Source organism: Rhamphochromis sp. 'chilingali' (genome assembly GCF_963969265.1).
Source record: "Rhamphochromis sp. 'chilingali' genome assembly, chromosome: 6".
Lineage (NCBI taxonomy): Eukaryota > Metazoa > Chordata > Actinopteri > Cichliformes > Cichlidae > Rhamphochromis > Rhamphochromis sp. 'chilingali'.
Genome location: NC_137933.1, coordinates 28,274,233 through 28,292,982, shown reverse-complemented (window position 1 = coordinate 28,292,982; position 18,750 = coordinate 28,274,233). Strand labels below are relative to the sequence as shown.

The 18,750-nt window shown below is 48.7% G+C and overlaps 1 protein-coding gene across 2 annotated transcripts in view; it reads left to right on the top strand.

Moving 5' to 3' along the window:
• Positions 1-18,750, top strand: part of kif26ba (kinesin family member 26Ba) — a 109,204-nt gene that overhangs the window by 86,584 nt on the left and 3,870 nt on the right. The window contains exons 19-26 of one of the 2 annotated variants that reach the window (XM_080884821.1): positions 102-278; positions 847-933; positions 1,075-1,151; positions 1,280-2,878; positions 3,319-3,542; positions 3,798-3,959; positions 4,073-4,287; positions 17,028-17,293. In XM_080884821.1, the coding sequence (XP_080740947.1) occupies positions 102-278; positions 847-933; positions 1,075-1,151; positions 1,280-2,878; positions 3,319-3,542; positions 3,798-3,959; positions 4,073-4,287; positions 17,028-17,293 (2,807 nt within the window). Of the gene's footprint in view, positions 1-101; positions 279-846; positions 1,152-1,279; positions 2,879-3,318; positions 3,543-3,797; positions 3,960-4,072; positions 4,288-17,027; positions 17,294-18,750 lie in introns of both variants that reach the window. The other variant, XM_080884820.1, reaches the window with a different exon arrangement.

Sequence of the window (18,750 nt, the reverse complement as noted above, 5' to 3'; positions counted from 1 at the left end):
TAATAATCACTGGTTTGAACTTGTCTTCTCAGCGTGATGCCAATTTCCCTGCACTTGGAAAACAAAATAAATTACAATGCCAGATGTTTCTGATTCTACAGACAGTTTGGCTGCAGACAGTGGTCGTTCCTCCACAGAGTCCCTGCTGTCCAGGAGTTCTCCTGCAGGGATGAGCCCACAAGTCCGTGAGCCAACTCCATCGTTATCTGCCAGCCTGGGCTCAGCTGAGACGCTCTGCGATGATGATGTACCACCAATACCTTTGGATAGCAAGGATGGTAAGTTCCAGTAAACACAGCTTGTTTTAACACGAGGAAAAGTGGTGAGAAAGTACATTGTGGGTAATCCTTGCAGTTTTAATGACAATAAGGCGCTCTATCAAAACCACATGCAGAAATGTTGAAACAGCTGTAACCTGTTAAGACTCAGGGGTTGTTCTAAAGTGTCTGGAACTGGATTGTTGGCGGGAGATCTCTTGATTATTGTGAGTTGTGTCAGAGAGGTTTCAAGGATCAGTTTACTTCTGGAGCATCCCTCAAATACTTGATTGAATGTGGAGATCTGGAGACCAAGGGGAGTTTTTCAAACTCTCAGTGCAGCAGGTAGCTACTGCCATCAGGGATGGATATTTGCATGTGAGGTGTGCTTGGTCTGCAGGAGTCATGGGTCTGAAGGTTATGTCCACATGATTGTAGGGACCCAGCATTTCCTAGAATAACACTGCATCGTAACTGAATGACTCTTTTCCACTTTTTTTTTTTTTTTAACTGATCGGCATATACATAAAGACCATGAAGAACTGAGAAATTAACTTTCGCTTTTTTCTATCTTTATATTTTCTTCCAGGAGTCTCAGGTTCAGCAGCATCTGCAGTAACACTTGGACCTCTTGTACTTGGGGATGATGAACTGGTGTACACTGTGGTTACTGGAGGTGAGGAGGACCTTGACATTACTGCTCTCATTGAGAATGAAGGCTTGGCTGGTCGTCCAGTAAGCATCATCAGCTTCAACAGTGACTGTGGCTCTGCAGCTGCCCTCGCTACTGGCTCTCAACCCATTTGTACTGCTTTAGATGGAGTTGTGGAGGATCACATGCTTGTAGGTCCTGCAGCATCTTCGGGGGTTTCAGATGTTGTTGCCATGGCAGAGGTTAGTGCTACTTTGATCGTTTGGTTTGAATTTGCATAAATAAAATAGATTTGACATTATTTAAACTTTAACAGCCACATTTTATAATTGTTTCTGGATTTCAAGATGTCATACTTGATTGGTTTTAGGTGGCAATGGCCAAGCTGCGGACAGAAGGTGAATCCTTAGCCACAGGAATGTCAAACTGTGGTTCACCCAACTCTTCCTGGGTGAGTGATCTGAGCGCGGGCAGCGAAGCTGATCAGTCTCTTCATAGCTTCAGCCAGTCCCAGAGCCAGCAAGGGGAGGCACTGGCTGATCCTGATCCCAACTTTGGAATCGAGACGCTGGATGGTTATGAAAATGGTGGTACCCCAAGAAGAGGGAGTCTGGAAGGAGAAATGGTTCTGTCAGAGAACCAGAGTGATAAGGGTACTCCAACTAAAGAAAGGCTGAGAAAACTGCCTCCTTCCATGGCTAAAACTAACATACAAATTCTGGCAGGACCTGGCAACATGGCTCCTTTCAAGACCAACATCCTTGTTCACCCATGTGCAGCTGTCAAACCCATGGTTGTCCAGGAAGCCACCATCCTCTCCTCACCTACAAAGGCCAACTTTATGAAAGATCCAGTCAAATCCAGTGCAGCATTTATAGCATCTATTTCAAGTGAGATGAGCTTTGAAGACCCCTGGCTGAAACGTGGTACAGAAGAAGGAAAGTCCAAGGAACTAGTGTGTGAAAGGAAACTGGAGAAGAGGGAGGCAGAGCATTCGAAGGGCCACTCAATAGATAAGGCAAATGGTGGGGGTGGTGATCGTGGCAGTTCAAGTTCAGGTGGTGAGGTGGTGTCATCGCCAGACTCTTTTAAGCGAGTGGTGGATGGTTGTGAGATGGTGGCTGTTGTTGCCCAAGGTGAATGCTTGACTAGTATTTATAACCCAGATATCCACCGTACCGCTAGTCTACCACGCGGATGGCACCGTGTCAACCGCCATGACGGCTTAGACAATGGAAGCGAGTACCGTAATCTTGGAGTCACCACTTCAACTCCTTGTAGTCCCCGTGCCACACTTGATCGCTGGAGAACCAATGGAAAGCAGGGCTTTTTCTCTCATAAAAAAGGGGGAATCCCACCGCTGCCGCCTGTACGAAAGTCCAGTCTAGACCAGCGGAACAGGGCAGCCAGCCCTCTCCAGCAAACCACACATGGAGTCTCATCGCAGGGGAACTCGGCAGATGATGCAGGGGTATCTGGCTGTGGCCCTGCAGGAGTAACTCGACAGCGAGGCTCCAGCATAGACAGTAGTAGGCTTTTCAGTGCCAAGTTGGAGCAGCTTGCCAACAGAACCAACTCTCTGGGCCGAGTCCACAGCTCACACAGTGGTTCCCATCATTATGACTGCTTTTCCTTGGAGAGAGGTGAGAGTCTTAGAGGGGGAGGGGGAGTGAAGGGAGACAGCACCATGCCTCGCACTGGACGCAGCCTCAACCGTGCTGGATCACTATCTTCTTCTTCTGGAAACACCAGCAGCCTTTTTAGTGGCAGTACCAGTCCAAACAGCGCTCCACAGTCACCAGCTAAGACCAGCAGCCAGTCAAAGATATCAGCAGTTAGTAAGCTGCTGATGACCAGCAGTCCCAAGGCCAGGAGTCTGTCTGCCTCCAGCACCAAGACTCTGAGCTTCTCTACTAAGTCTTTAAGCCAAAGCTCCAGCCGGAGCTCCAGCCTTCCTCCTAATGGAAAGGTAGGAATAAATATTTCTTCAAAGTAAATGATCCGCGCTCACTTTCTTTAACATCTGTAAACCACAAGCTCATCAGACAAAATTAGCTAAAATTATTTAAGGACCTTCCTCAAACTGTGTTTAGCTTTAACGTCCATCCTTTAAAGCAGGGTCCCCAATCTCAGTCCACGAGGGCCGGTGTCCCTGCAGGTTTCAGATCTCACCCTGGGTCAACACACCTGAATCACATGATAAGTTCATTACCAGGCCTCTGGAGAACTTCAAGACATGTTGAGAAGGTAATTTATCCATTTAAATTAGCTGTGATGGATCAAGGACACATCTAAAACCTGCAGGGAAACCGGCCCACGTGGACTGGGATTGCTGCTTTAAAGTAATTAAAGGATGTTGGCTTACATTTCTCCTTCCATCCACCTAAACCACTTTACTTGTCTTTTTAGCCCCAGAGTTCAGTCCCGGCCCCTGTGCAGCAGCAGGGACCTGCCCCTGGGTCCTGGTCTACCCAGTCTCTGAGTCGAAGTCGAGGGGGAAGTCTGGCTGCTAAGCTTCCTCTCCGAGCTGTTAACGGTCGAATCTCAGAGCTACTCCAGGGGAGTGCTGGCTCCCGTTCCAGGAGTCATGTTCAGGGAGGAGGCACAGATCCAACAGAGGAAAGAGGGACAAGGTTTGTTAGTTTTATATCATAAAAGTATATTTACATATACTGTACACCTATTTAGTGGTTCCTATGGAAGCATTTCTCATTTATTCATAGGACAGCTAATATAAAATGCAAGATTAGATCCATATATTATGCAAGAGTAACTTTGGCAAGTCGTGATAATGTAAGGTGCAAACTGTAAGGCAAAGTGACATTTAAGTTCATTCAGATAATAATTTGTTCGAAGTTATTTACTGCTTCCTATTTCCTTGTTCTCAGTGGAGGAGGAGGTGGAGGAGGAGGTGGAGCAGGAGGCGGTGGGGGAGATAGCCTGGGAGAGGAGAGGGCAGCAGTGGTACAAACACTGCCTTCTCCCTACAGCAAGATTACAGCTCCCAGAAAACCACACCGCTGCAGTAGCGGCCATGCTAGTGACAACAGGTACAAGCTTTAGGGCTCTGAGGAATTTGAAACTTAAATTTCACAAAATAAAACATGTATTTTTTCTGTATTTTGCTTCATCTCTAACTGTGATCTCATAATGCCTCTAACAGCAGTGTGTTGAGTGGTGAGCTCCCTCCGGCAATGGGGAAGACGGCTTTGTTTTACCACAGTGGAGGCAGCAGTGGGTATGAGAGCATGCTGAGAGACAGCAGTGAGAACACAGGAAGTACCTCCTCTGCTCAGGACTCCCTCAGTGAGCACAGCTCAGCCACCACCTCCTCCCGACGGAGCTCCAGAAGCAGCAAGAAGAGCAGGAGCAACACAGGTCACGACACAAATTTTCAAAATCGCGTTTTATAAACATCTTCACCCCTCAACTAAAACCTGATAATCCGCTTGCTATTCTTTATAGGAAGGCAAATTTAGGATTTTCCTCAACATAACTAGTGGTAATTTCTTCTGAACAAGTCGAAGTGTCTTAGCACTCCTAATTAAGCTGGCACAAGCACAAGCATTAAAAACATGAAATTAAATACACCCTGCGCTAAAACCACCCAAATGGCTAGTTTTTATAATTACATGAATAAATATATATCCAACATCTGTACCATTTCTATTCAATGTATCCTCAATGTGTGATGCTTGCCCACTTTTACCATATTAACTTTTACAAACAAATTTTTAGGCGTGAAATTTTGATCATATATTTTTCAAAACAACAGTAACATAGAAGTGCTGGAAATAGAAATAGACACCTTTGTGATGTTGAAAAGCACTGTAACAAAAGAAGCGAACAGTTAAGGGAAATGTGAAGAAAGCTGTGGCTACAGGAGGTGCTGGGTAAGGTAAGGTGACCCTGACCAGTCATCTGTGAAATGGTAAAAGGGAATCTGCTGGTGTAGGCTGTAATGAATATATATTCACCAGAACAGAACACAGAGAGCTTGCTAATGTGCCTGCCAAATTACTGTCTATTGGTTAAGCATGAGGATTGATATGTGCATAAAAAATCAGATTGAAGAGAGGCAGCTCCTTCCAGTGTGTGTCTAATTATTGATTCGAAAGGGAATTAGCCTTTCCATCCAAGTGTGCGGGAAGCAGTCTCACCTCCTGCCATGCAGCGTAAATTCCGGGTTTACTCTCATTTTGCTTTCACCACAACCGATTCTGTGGATCAAAGAGCCACGACAGTGCCACAAGATGACACAAAGGTGTGAAGGATTATTCTGTGTTTGTTGTGAATCAAGGTGAAGCCAGTAAGCGAGGAACGATTGATACAGTTGAGCCCCGGTGATAGAAAACTGATTATACTCTTAATAATAAAATAGCAGAAAGAGCATGTGTGTGAGGGGCTACTAGCCCTGCTATGTAGGGGTAGAAGGGCGCACAGGCTGCCTTGAACGACTAGCGGGTGGTGGGATCTAAGTCCGTACCCCCCTCTAGCGCGATTGACCCGGACACTTACTTCAGTAAGAATGGGGTTAGTTACCTGGCAACAGTAGGCACAAAAGGAGGACTCCAGGCCCGGACCTGCAATGATAGCAGCGCCTGCACACGGAATACTAGCACGGTCCCACTTAACTCCGTCGTCCTGTGCCTAACCAAATAACTCGGGTGCCCCTACTCCAAGGCAACCTGGGTCGGACAAAAGCATTCAACAACGACTTTTTAAACCACGTGGCTCTTTTTATTTATCTGGAGAGCCCTCAAAAAAACCAAACTTGGTTAACAATGTCCACAGGGCCCTGGAGAGCAAAGGGAAAACAGCAAGGAGCCTCCCCAGGACCAAAGAAATGAAAGAAATAAAATGAGGTAAAATAAATCAAAACAGACTGGTGAGACCCAGAGTTGGGAGTCCTCGACTCCACACAACCCACCCTAGTCACAGGAAAAACACTCACAACACAGCAGAACAGTAAAAGTTAACACAGCAAATATTCTGTCTAAAATGGTCGACACAGTCTCATCACATCATTTACAATGTCCGACGCACCAAAGGAACATTTTCAGTCTTTACAGTTCACTCCAGTGAATTGTCTCTGGGGTGGGACGGACAGATAGTTCTAGGGGTATGTGTCATTAACCGGAGTTGCAGTCTGTTAGGCTGTCCAGAACTTCCACAGCCGGAATAGAATGTTCATTCTCTGGTCCACATCAAAGCAAGGAAATAAAACACAGGAACTGTACCTTTGCCCCTCCTGAAATGGAGCGTAATGAACCCACGGGTAGGTGAAACTTTTACACACAGCCAGCTGAAGCAGGGTGAACAACCGGAGCGTCGTCTGGGTGGCAGGGTACTCCAAACACCGCCGACCTCGGGGCCCAAGATGGCGGTCCCGCGGGCTAACGGAGCTACGGCAGTCCCCAGGCCGTGCGAAGTGAGGCCGCCCAATTCCTCTCCCGGAAACTCGCTGGTCCTTCGCCAGACAGCCAGCCGTGCTGTCTCGCTTTCTAAACGTTCTTGTCGCCAAACTCTACTGGCAACGCCGGGAAACTGAGGCCGATTGGAGAGAAGCGGCCGCTAGCCTTAGCTCTCGATTAGCCCCTCTGCTAGCGCTATCTCCGCCGACTCTTCGCCCCGACGTTACACCCGTAAGGCCGCTGTAGCCGGAGTCAGAGTGCATACACGGACGGAAACCCAGCCTAGACTCGCTGCGGTACCGTATACTGTCTCGCTAACCTCCCGTTTATACTTTGTTCGGGTCTCTTCCTGACCGCGGCCCTTTCCTAGCGTCTCTTCTCATCCGGACACGTGTGCTTTTTTTTTTTTTGCTCCGCTCATCTTCTCTCCCACTGCGCATGTCCGTCTTCTTCACGCTACGTCACTCCCTCTTGGCTGCTTCAGGCTGTAAACAACCCCGTAACCGTTTTCTAAGGGTTGTAAATATGTGCCCTCACATTTCCCCCCAGCTAAACCCTGCCACACCAGCGACGACTCAAGCAGTTCATCCCTGTAACAAACACAGAATAACACATATTAACTCACATGTTCAGTAACACTCTATACCATTCACATATGACTCGCATCACATTGCAAATGAGCATAACAGTAATCCATGGCTTCATTTCGTAACATAATCTCTATACCTCGCAGGAGGTACCCCTCGGGTTCGCCTCAAAGGGCGTTCAGACTGCAAAACCTCCCCTCGCTCCTCGTGCACCTCATCACTCGCCTCTGAGGCCCCAACGCTGTCCTCTGGCTCACTTAGGGCCATAACTGGTTGTACCTCCCCCGCTAAATCCGGCTCTAACCCCTGGGCGACATAGTCGCCGATCTCGTCCGCCCCTGGGGCAACGAGAGCGCTCGGGTCCGACTCACATGGGAGTGGTAGAACACACACCCCCTCCATGAAGTCGGTATCGGACTCCACTTCGGCTGGCAGCCTGTTGGCCTGCTTCGGCTGCCATGTCGGCGCTTGAAAGGTGCACAATTTGAGCTGATCCCTATGCACGACCCTCGTCGAGCCACCCTTCTCTGGCTTGACCGTGAACACAGGAATGTCGGGGTGGTTTTGTTTCACCACCAAATAAGGGTTGGGTTCCCACTTGTCCTGGATCTTATTCCTGCCTCTGGGCTTGTGGTTGCGCAACAGCACCCGATCACCAGACTGAAGCAGGGCGCCGCGGGACTTCCGGTCGTAGATCCTCTTCCTCCTCCTAGAGGCCTCCTGAGTAGCCGAGCTTGCTACCTCCACCGCGGTCCTAAGCCTCTCATGGTGGTCCCGGACCCAGTCGTCCAGATTGTCCGCCTCTGGTTCCCTCATGTCTTTCCCTCCCAGGAGGTCCAAGGGCATTCTGGCATCCCTCCCGAACAGGAGGTAGAAGGGCGCATAACCCGTGGAGGAGTGCTCACGAGAGTTATAAGCCATAACCAACTCTGGCAAGTATGTTTTCCAATCCCGTTTCTTCTCTGGTGGCAGTGTCCTGAGCATGTCGTGCATGGTCCTATTAAACCTCTCACACTGCGCGTTCCCCTGCGGATGGTAAGGGCTGGTGCGACTCTTGGCAATCCCGTAGGCCCTGCACAGCTCTTTTATCACACTAGCCTCGAAGCTCCTCCCCTGATCGGAGTGCAACCGGGCCGGGCACCCGTAATAGGTAAACCAATGTTTCAGCAAAGCATTTGCTGTCGTCTCAGCAGTTTGGTTTCTGGTGGGGACGGCAACGGTGAACCTGGTGAACATGTCTGTAAGGACAAGGACATTTTCGTAACCCCCACAAGACTTTTCTAGCACCGTATAGTCCATAGCGAGGACCTCCAGGGGTGCGGTGACATTGCTGCAGGTCATGGGGGCCCTGTGGTTGGGGAAGACATCCTTTGCCAATGCGCACCTCCTGCATTGCTGAACCCAATCTTGAACATCTCTACTCATGGTAGGCCAGTAATAGCTCCTTCTCATCACCGCGAGGGTGCTCTTTGCACTGAAATGCCCCCCATGCTCATGCTGGTTCTCGTATACCTTACGTTGTAAGGTCTCTGGGACAATGAGCTGCCTGATCTCCTCCCCATCACGAGGGTCACTGACATGCCTATACAGCACACCCTTATAAAGCCTAAGGCGGTCGAGCTGTTGGTGAAGCCGCCTCGCGTCCGGTGTTAACGCGTGGAGCTCGGCATGGCTCATCTCCGTGCCCCTCTCAACCACCCGATACACGGGCCCGACGACCGGGTCGCTTTTCTGAGCCCCTTCGACCTCCTCCCAGCTGTGCCCACCGAGAGCTTTCCCAGCAGTCGCTTGTACTCTGGCTTTCAGATCAGCCCTACCATCCTTCTCCAACCTAGCGGGCCACAGACATGCACGCACTTCTTCCGGGCCCACTTTGATAAAGTCCTTGCCTGTGTCCTCCTGCTCGGGTTCCTCTTGGTCAGGGATTCTGGAGAGGACGTCTGCATTCGTGTTTTGTCGCCCAGGCTTGTAACACACCTCAAAGTCATACTCAGCGAGTTGTGCTACCCACCGCTGTTCGACAGCCCCCAGGTTAGCCGTTGCCAGGTAGCGCAGCAGGTTATGGTCCGTGACTACTGTGAATCTGGTGTACATCAGGTAGTCCCTGAATTTCTCTGTGACAGCCCATTTAAGCGCCAGAAGTTCCAGTTTAAATGCGCTGTAATTCTTGTCATTCTTCTCGGAGCCTCTCAGCCCCCGACTCGCGTAGGCTACCACACGCTCTACGCCCTCCTGTTTTTGACTGAGCACAGCCCCGAGTCCGTGCAGACTCCCATCTGTGGTCAATATAAAGGGTAGGCCAAAGTTGGGATATGCCAGGATTGGAGGGGACACCAGGCATCGTTTCAGCTCGTCCAGGGCCTCCTGGCACTCGCCGGTCCAAACAAACGCCTGGGTGCCCCTCGACGTGTTTTTCAACCCTTTCCCAACCAGGGCATGCAGAGGCTTGGCCAACTGTGCAAACCTTGGCACAAACCGCCTGTAGTAGCTCATGAATCCAAGCACCTGCCTCACCTCTCGCACGCTCCTTGGAGCCGGCCATGCCTCCAGGGCCTTGACCTTTCCTAGATCTACCTGGACGCCTTTAGCAGAAATCACGTGGCCAAGGAATTTAACCTCCGGCCGCAGAAGGAAGCATTTGGTCGGCTTCAACTTCAACCCGTGCTGCTTCAAACGTTCGAACACCGTCTCAAGCCTCTCGCAGTGACTATCAAAGTCCCGGGAGAAGACTATAATGTCATCCAGGTAGACAAGGAGTATATCAAAACTGAGGTCCCCCAGTACCATACCCATCAGCCGCTGAAAAGTGGCTGGGGCGTTGCACAAGCCAAATGGCATCCGAGTCCATTCAAACAGGCCAAATGGTGTTGTAACCGCCGTTTTTCCCCTGTCCGTTTCGCTCATGGCCACTTGGAAGTAGCCTGCGGTCAGGTCCAGGGTCGAGAATAACAGCGCATTGCCGAGCGCATCCAACGACTCTTCGATGCGGGGAAGTGGGTAGGCATCTTTGCACGTCACTTCGTTCAGCCGCCTGTAATCGCAGCAGAATCGAACACTTCCATCTTTCTTAATAACCACCACCGCAGGTGAGGCCCAAGGACTGGAGCTCTCTTTAAGGATCCCCTGGCTAACGAGCTCCTGAACGTGCCTCTTAAACTCTTGAAAGACATGGGGTGGGACCCTTCGGTGCCTCTGTTTGATTGGGGGTGCCTCGGTGGGGATACTGTGTGTCACCGTGGTGGTGTAGCCGTAATCAACTTCGCTTGCCGAGAATACGTCTTGGTGTTGGGCCAACAGCCGACAAAGCTTTTGACGCTGTAGCTCAGTGAGGTCCCGGGTGTTAGCCTGTACAGGGACCGGCAACTGCCCAACCTCGCCCCCTGTCGCTATACTCTCACCCTGACCCAGCGGCTTAACCACGAGTGCCCCCTCTCTCTCCTCTACCCATACAACCCCTTTGGGGAGCACAGCTCGTGGTTTGCTTACAACGGCAAGCCTGGCTCTTGGCATCAGCTTGACAGCCCTCTCGCTTGTGTTCATCACTCTGAGAGGGATTCTTCCACCACTGGTTGTCGCAATAGTGTTGGCAACTAACAGTCCCCGCGGCAGCTCTATCTCTTTTGCCGCCTCTGCCAGCACTTGGCACTCAACCCTAGGTGAGACCCCGCAACGACCCTCCACCACTTTCTCGCTCCTCGGGGGGATGATGACGGGTTCCCTGCCAGCCACCTTGACGAACCCGATTTTGCCACCCGGACCCGTGCGCGGGAACTCCTTCCTCGCTCGGGCTATCAACCGACGGATGGTGGCCTCTGTCTCGTCTGGAGCGTGGGGGTCCATGTGGACGCGACCTCCATCTGCGATAAAGAGCGCTTCAAGGTCTTCTATAACATTCATCCCCACAATCCCTGGGAGCCCATTAGCTTTGTCTACCTGGGGGTGAGTATCGGTGAGTACAAAAATGCACTTCTTACCAACCACTCTCCCGGCGCATTCAACCTCGGCCTCCAAGCAGCCCAAGACAGGAATATCGAGCCCGTTTGCGGCTGTGAGCTCAATCCAGTCTGCTGACTTCAACTCCTGTGGCCCAAAACACCTACGGAAATGGGACTCCGTAATAGCTGTCACATTTGACCCCGTGTCCCAGAGGCAGGTGGTGTCTACCCCCCCTATCTTAAGGTGGACGGTGCGACACCTCCCAAGAGCACTCCTTTGGAGGCTCTCCTCCACCTCTGTCAGAAGACACTCGGCTGCTTGGTGGCCTATGGCCGGTGTGGTGGGGTGTTTCTTGGCCCCACCCTTGGCGTTTGGATTGCCAGAAAATGCCACCTGCGCCAGGTCTATGGGGATAGGGGCCAGAGCCCCTGCGTCTAGCTTTTTGGTACAATGCCGGCTAGTGTGGCCAGGCTCTCCACAGCTGTAGCAAATATATCGCCCTTCGCTGTCCCTCAGGGGTGTTCGCCTGCGCTGTGCACTCTGCTGGCTGCTCCCTCTTTCCCTGCTCTGTAGTGCTAAGTACAGCTCTTCTTGACGAGCAGCTAGTTTCCTAACCTCCTCGTGGAGCATCTCCAGGGTGAGGGGGGATGGTTTATCTTCGGCCGGTACTGCAGCGTTCACCGCACCTCTAGTTCTGAGCCTACTTTGGGAGGCGAGAGAGGACTGGGCTTCTTCTTCCTCGGACCAGTCAACTGCGGCTTGCAGCAGCCCGATGAAGGTTAGGCCTTTCTCCTCTTTGACCCTCCTTTTCATCTCTCGCCTCAAAAGGTCATCTCGCAAACCCAGCACTAGCTGTTCTTTCAACACCGTCTCTGAGTCGGGAACGCGGTTGGGTTCTCGCCTCTTAATCAAAGCCAGCTTCTCCTGTAGGTCATAGGCATAAGTTCTGACCGTCTCGCTGGACATCTGCCTTCTCTCATAGAACTCCTTCAACCTAGTACCTATGGGGACCTTGTCTCCATAGGTTTGAAGGAGAACCTCAAATATGCCCTCGACAGACTCTACTGCCCCATCCAACATGAACTTAACAGTTGCCCTGGCTTCATCTTTTATGTGTTGCTTGACCAGCTCTACACGGTCCGCCTCTGGCACCTTCATGACTTGGAACGCAGACCGCATTGCCGCGATCCACTCTTCCACACAATCATCTCCACTCTTTCCAGGGCAACCACTAAAATCTGCCAGTTTGCGGTCTCGGTGGACATAGATTGCCGCCGGGGCTTTTAAAGCTTGGGCCTGTTGATCAATCACTGCCCTTGCGAGAGAAAGAGCTTCTCTCTGTTCTTCTCGTGCCTGCTGTAAGGCACCCGCCTGCTCCGCAAGCCTCCCTTGTAGTTCATCAAAGCTCCTTTTCAAATCTTCTAGTTCAGACATGTTTGCCTTAACTCTATTCCTCCTCTATAACGACCCCGAGCCAATGGGTGAATCCTGTTCGTGACGCCAATTGTGAGGGGCTACTAGCCCTGCTATGTAGGGGTAGAAGGGCGCACAGGCTGCCTTGAACGACTAGCGGGTGGTGGGATCTAAGTCCGTACCCCCCTCTAGCGCGATTGACCCGGACACTTACTTCAGTAAGAATGGGGTTAGTTACCTGGCAACAGTAGGCACAAAAGGAGGACTCCAGGCCCGGACCTGCAATGATAGCAGCGCCTGCACACGGAATACTAGCACGGTCCCACTTAACTCCGTCGTCCTGTGCCTAACCAAATAACTCGGGTGCCCCTACTCCAAGGCAACCTGGGTCGGACAAAAGCATTCAACAACGACTTTTTAAACCACGTGGCTCTTTTTATTTATCTGGAGAGCCCTCAAAAAAACCAAACTTGGTTAACAATGTCCACAGGGCCCTGGAGAGCAAAGGGAAAACAGCAAGGAGCCTCCCCAGGACCAAAGAAATGAAAGAAATAAAATGAGGTAAAATAAATCAAAACAGACTGGTGAGACCCAGAGTTGGGAGTCCTCGACTCCACACAACCCACCCTAGTCACAGGAAAAACACTCACAACACAGCAGAACAGTAAAAGTTAACACAGCAAATATTCTGTCTAAAATGGTCGACACAGTCTCATCACATCATTTACAATGTCCGACGCACCAAAGGAACATTTTCAGTCTTTACAGTTCACTCCAGTGAATTGTCTCTGGGGTGGGACGGACAGATAGTTCTAGGGGTATGTGTCATTAACCGGAGTTGCAGTCTGTTAGGCTGTCCAGAACTTCCACAGCCGGAATAGAATGTTCATTCTCTGGTCCACATCAAAGCAAGGAAATAAAACACAGGAACTGTACCTTTGCCCCTCCTGAAATGGAGCGTAATGAACCCACGGGTAGGTGAAACTTTTACACACAGCCAGCTGAAGCAGGGTGAACAACCGGAGCGTCGTCTGGGTGGCAGGGTACTCCAAACACCGCCGACCTCGGGGCCCAAGATGGCGGTCCCGCGGGCTAACGGAGCTACGGCAGTCCCCAGGCCGTGCGAAGTGAGGCCGCCCAATTCCTCTCCCGGAAACTCGCTGGTCCTTCGCCAGACAGCCAGCCGTGCTGTCTCGCTTTCTAAACGTTCTTGTCGCCAAACTCTACTGGCAACGCCGGGAAACTGAGGCCGATTGGAGAGAAGCGGCCGCTAGCCTTAGCTCTCGATTAGCCCCTCTGCTAGCGCTATCTCCGCCGACTCTTCGCCCCGACGTTACACCCGTAAGGCCGCTGTAGCCGGAGTCAGAGTGCATACACGGACGGAAACCCAGCCTAGACTCGCTGCGGTACCGTATACTGTCTCGCTAACCTCCCGTTTATACTTTGTTCGGGTCTCTTCCTGACCGCGGCCCTTTCCTAGCGTCTCTTCTCATCCGGACACGTGTGCTTTTTTTTTTTTTGCTCCGCTCGTCTTCTCTCCCACTGCGCATGTCCGTCTTCTTCACGCTACGTCACTCCCTCTTGGCTGCTTCAGGCTGTAAACAACCCCGTAACCGTTTTCTAAGGGTTGTAAATATGTGCCCTCACATGTGTATAAAGGACCGAGGCAATATCCAGCTGAAATGTTAATTACATCTCCAGCTGAGTCTCTCTTTTTATCCTTGATTTTCATTAGGCTGGATTCATGTGCTTACCTCTCTCCTCATATTCCACGTATTCACCCCATCTCTCTGTCATTCATCCAGCTCGCTTCCCTCGCATCTTCCTCTCCCCGCAGACTCAATCTTTCTCTGTCCCGTTCTATGCTGCTTCCTAATGAAATACAAATGTCTCTGCTTGACCTTTATGCGCTGCTTCGAGACCAAAAGACAGCTGCAACCTTATTAAAATCAGCACTTCCTCTCCCCTCTCTCACACATACCTTATCACTGACTTTCTGGTGAATCTGATAACTCTCATTCCTGTTGACATGTCTGGAAATTTCCATGCAAAGCGCACGTGTGTTCAGTGTTGCGCAGTGGTTAGATTAGAGACTGACCCGCTGCTATTATCTATGAGCTCTACCTGCTTTTTTATTTATCTCACTTCACTTCTCCATTATCAATTTCACATTCTGTCTCGCGCAACAGTTTTCTTTTGTCCCCTCCTTTATGTCTCTCTCCAGTGAGTCTTTTATCTGTCTTCCTCCCCACTCCCACCGATCATGTCTGTGCAAAACAAGAAAGGTATGCCCACTGAGTGAACCGACACTTAAGGGGTTTTATTGCGTTCAAGGAAGAATCTGAAATTTGGAAAGATGTCTTTTTTCTTAGCAGAGAGATGTCAGATATATTGCAGTTCAATGTAAGACTAAAGCTTGTAGCTAAACTGCTGTACTATAAAATAGTTCCAGTAATGTCTCCCAGTTTTTTTTCTTCATTGCTACACAACAAATATGATTTAACAGAAATGTAAGAATGTGTCAAATATGTTAAATCAAAAAAGATCATATAGCTCATATGGGGCGATCGTGGCTCAAGAGTTGGGAGGTCGCCTTGTAATCGGAAGGTTGCCGGTTCGAGCCCCGGCTTGGACAGTCTCGGTCGTTGTGTCCTTGGGCAAGACACTTCACCCGTTGCCTACTGGTGGTGGTCAGAGGGCCCGGTGGCGCCAGTGTCAGGCAGCCTCTCCTCTGTCAGTGCGCCCCAGGGTGGCTGTGGCTACAATGTAGCTTGCCATCACCAGTGTGTGGATGACTGGATATGTAAAGCGCTTTGGGGTCCTTAGGGACTAGTAAAGCGCTATATAAATACAGGCCATTTAGCTATGTCTGAAGACCCCGAGGGTGAATATTGGTCATTTCATTGCTGTAGTTTCACATTGTTAGTACAGGGTTGGGCCTGTCTTTGCCTTCAGAGCTTTTTAATTCTTCATGACGAAGAGTCAACAAGGTCCTGGAAACATTCCTCACAGATTTTAATTCATATTGACATGATATCATCACAAATTAGCTTGAGATCTGGTGTACGTGAAGGGTGCTTGACTACACTAAATTCATTGTTGTGTTCAGGAAACGCATTAAAGATGATTTTAACTTTGTAGTGTGATATCCTGCTGGAATCAGCTATTAGAAGAAGTGTACAGTGTGATCATAAAGGGATAAACATGGTCAGCTACAATAGTCAGGTAGGCTGTGTCATTTAAGTTATACTAAATGGGTGCTGTCACTACCACCAGCAGCTTGAACCATTGATGCACAGCAGGAAGGATCTATGCTTTCATGTTGTTCACACCAAACTCTGACCCAGCAGCAGTTTTCTGATCTTCTATTGCCCGATTTCTGTGAGTCTGGGTGATTTACAGCCTCAGTTTTCCGTTCTTAGCTGACAGAAGTAGCACCCGGTGTGGTTTTCTGCCATCTGCTTCAGGATTTGACATGTGCATTTGGACATGCACTTCTGGATACATTGGTTATAACAACTGGTTATTTGAGTTACTGCGTTCTTATTAGCTCAAAGCAGTTCAGTTATTCTCTTCTCTGTGGGTTCTGGGTTTTTTTGACCATTATCTATAAACTCTAGAGATAGTTGTATGGGAAAACTCCAGTAGGACCATTAAAGGTTCTCAGTCATCCAGGTCATCGTAGTCTAAGAAGTTTGGAAAGAAAAAGGCGTCTGGATTTCTTTAAGTTGCTTGAAGACGTTTCACCTCTCATCCGAGAAGCTTCTTCAGTTCTAGGGTCAAATGGTGGAGAGTCCCAGATTTAAGCCCTGTGGGGGTATCCCACCAAGAGGGACAAATATCCATCATTGCATATGCCACATGTTCCTTTACTAAAATGATATGCTGCTTCCTAAATGTGAAGTTTTGTTTTCCTGCAAACTGCCCAATAACAATGCACCTTGTGTCCCTCTTGGGGGAATACTCCCACAGGGCTTAAATCTGGGACTCCCCACCATTTGACCTTAGAACTGAAGAAACTTCTCGGATGAGAGGTGAAACGTCTTCAAGCAACTTAAAGAAGTCCAGACTTTTTTTTTCCTTTCCCAGCTCCTTAGACTTAGGTAGGACCAGTACATCTGGCAGGATCTCACTGAGTCACTTCAGACCTCCTTTGTCCCCATTCTGATAGTTGGTTTGAACCTCATCACTTTTGGGTATTACTACACCCTAGAATTATTTTAGTGAATAATAAAGTTCAGCACTATAATATCAGTATTTGTTTTTCCCATTTTCATTTAGCTTAGTTTCATTTAGCATTTTTCTTCTGTTCATCCACACCCCACCTGTGGTGGCTCTGTGCCACACCACTAGGGACTGATGCACTGTTTGAGGATTATGGAGCTAAACTAATGGTGATCTTGAGAGTAAAACGCACTGCAAGCAAACTAAGCATATGAATGAGATAAAACAAGCAGAGTTGAAAAATTCTTTGGCACTTTGTATATTTAGGAAAAAACTGCATCAGATCGGCTCAGATCAGTTATTTTTTAAACATATTCAGCTTTTTTTGCACTCTATAACCTGGCACTTCAATGCTATATAAAATGCACCAAAAAGTAGAATGTATATAACTCCAAACATGCGATATTTCTTCAATTAGAATTAAAAGACACTTTTTATTCTGCCGTTCATATGAACAGTTTATCGTCTTAGCTCAAAACTTCACTATTCCTGTCATCAGTGTGTAACAGTCTTTCTGTAATCTTCTTTTTATTTGTTCTTTTAGGTCTCCAGCGTCGACGTCTGATCCCAGCACTAACCTTGGACTCCTCTTCATCATCGCCTTCTCACCGTTCCTCCAAACAAGCCATCACGTCCTCGTCTTCCTCCTCCTCCAGCCCTGGTGCATGCTGGGTCGACGGGCCACTTGGGCCACCTGCACCCTCAAACCTCCGGGCAGTGACCGCAACAACAGAAACCTTTGAGATCAAGGTGTACGAGATAGATGATGTTGAACGGCTGCAGAAAAGGAAGGACAAAGGAGGGAGCAAGGTGAGAGGGAGGAGGGAGGAAAGACACCTGAGCTGCACAGCTGTTGTAGGTCAAGTGGTGGAGCAGGTCAACAAATTGCAGGGTTGGAAATTTGATCCTTATCTCTTCCTGCCCGTATGTCAACACGTCCTTGAGCAAAAACCTAAATGGGTGATGGGCAAAAGGTAAAAAATTCAGGCATATATGTGTCATCACAGGGTGCGTTGTTATTGGGCAGTTTGCAGGAAAACAAAACTTCAAATTTAGGAAGCAGCATATCATTTTAGTAAAGGAACATGTGGCGTATGTAAAGATGGATATTGATAATATCACTCAGTGAGTTTGCATTAGAGCTAAACTGAAGCCTAGAGAATAATGTTAATGTCTGGTGCTATCTTGTCTCCTTGGAGCCAGGCGAGGCTCCAAATATTAGCAGGGTGGAGGAGGCGAGTGTAGCTAGAAGCTAACAGACGAGTTACATTTAAAGCAGTTTACTTAATGTGACAGTTTGTGCATTAAGATTTAAAACCATAAAGAAAATATATTTTCACTTTCTTGGATAGTGGAATCCCCTGAGGGTCTACTGGTATTACTTTCAAAGAACAGGACAAAATTACAGTGAACCCAAAACTGATTAAGACACGCTGATGAAAAGCAAAACCATCTATGGAAAAGTTCTGCATACACCACCAGCAAGTGAGGACAAAAGAAAATTAAACGTTATTACAACATATCATAATCTAAGCAAGATTTTATTGTTGTCAATGCCATTATCAGTTCTGCCTACAGATCTCATTGGTTGTCAGTTCCTCCTTTCCAGCATTAACGTAGCACTTTATTATGACTGACTCTGAATACAGGGTAGAATCAGAGTAGAAAAACAGGCTAAATCGGACTTGGTTCTGCTGAAACCTCAGTAATGAGATCAACCATGTCAGGAAGTGATTTATTATTCAGATGAACCAGACAATTTGGCACCAGTTCTCAACTAAAACAGGTTCTTGGATTCCAGCTTTACTTCCGGCTTGCCTCATCCAAACAGTATCTCTCATTCTCTCTCTAAAGTCTAAAAATAGCCACTAATACACTGATTAGGAAGAGTGAACTAATGACACCAGAGTGACTAGAACATTTAATTGAATTTGTAATGGAAGTTGATACTGGGAGTGTTTTTGGAGCCACCACTCAGCAATCCTCGGTTACGATGGTTGTTGCCACTTGATATTTGTACATGCGGTGTTCAGAGCTTCATTTCGACACATTTTAAAAATATCTAGTTCCCACCGGACTACAGTTATGTAGGAGGCTGACTAGGAAGCACGTGTAAAAGAGGGAGGAAGAAGAAAATAGCAAAAAACTTTTAGGATTTATTATGGTTGACTGAAGGGGAAGGATGAATGGATGTCTTTAGAAGAGTGAAGGAGAAGGAGAGCAGAAGTGCAAGATGGCTATTGCTCTTGATTCCAGTGACACTGATT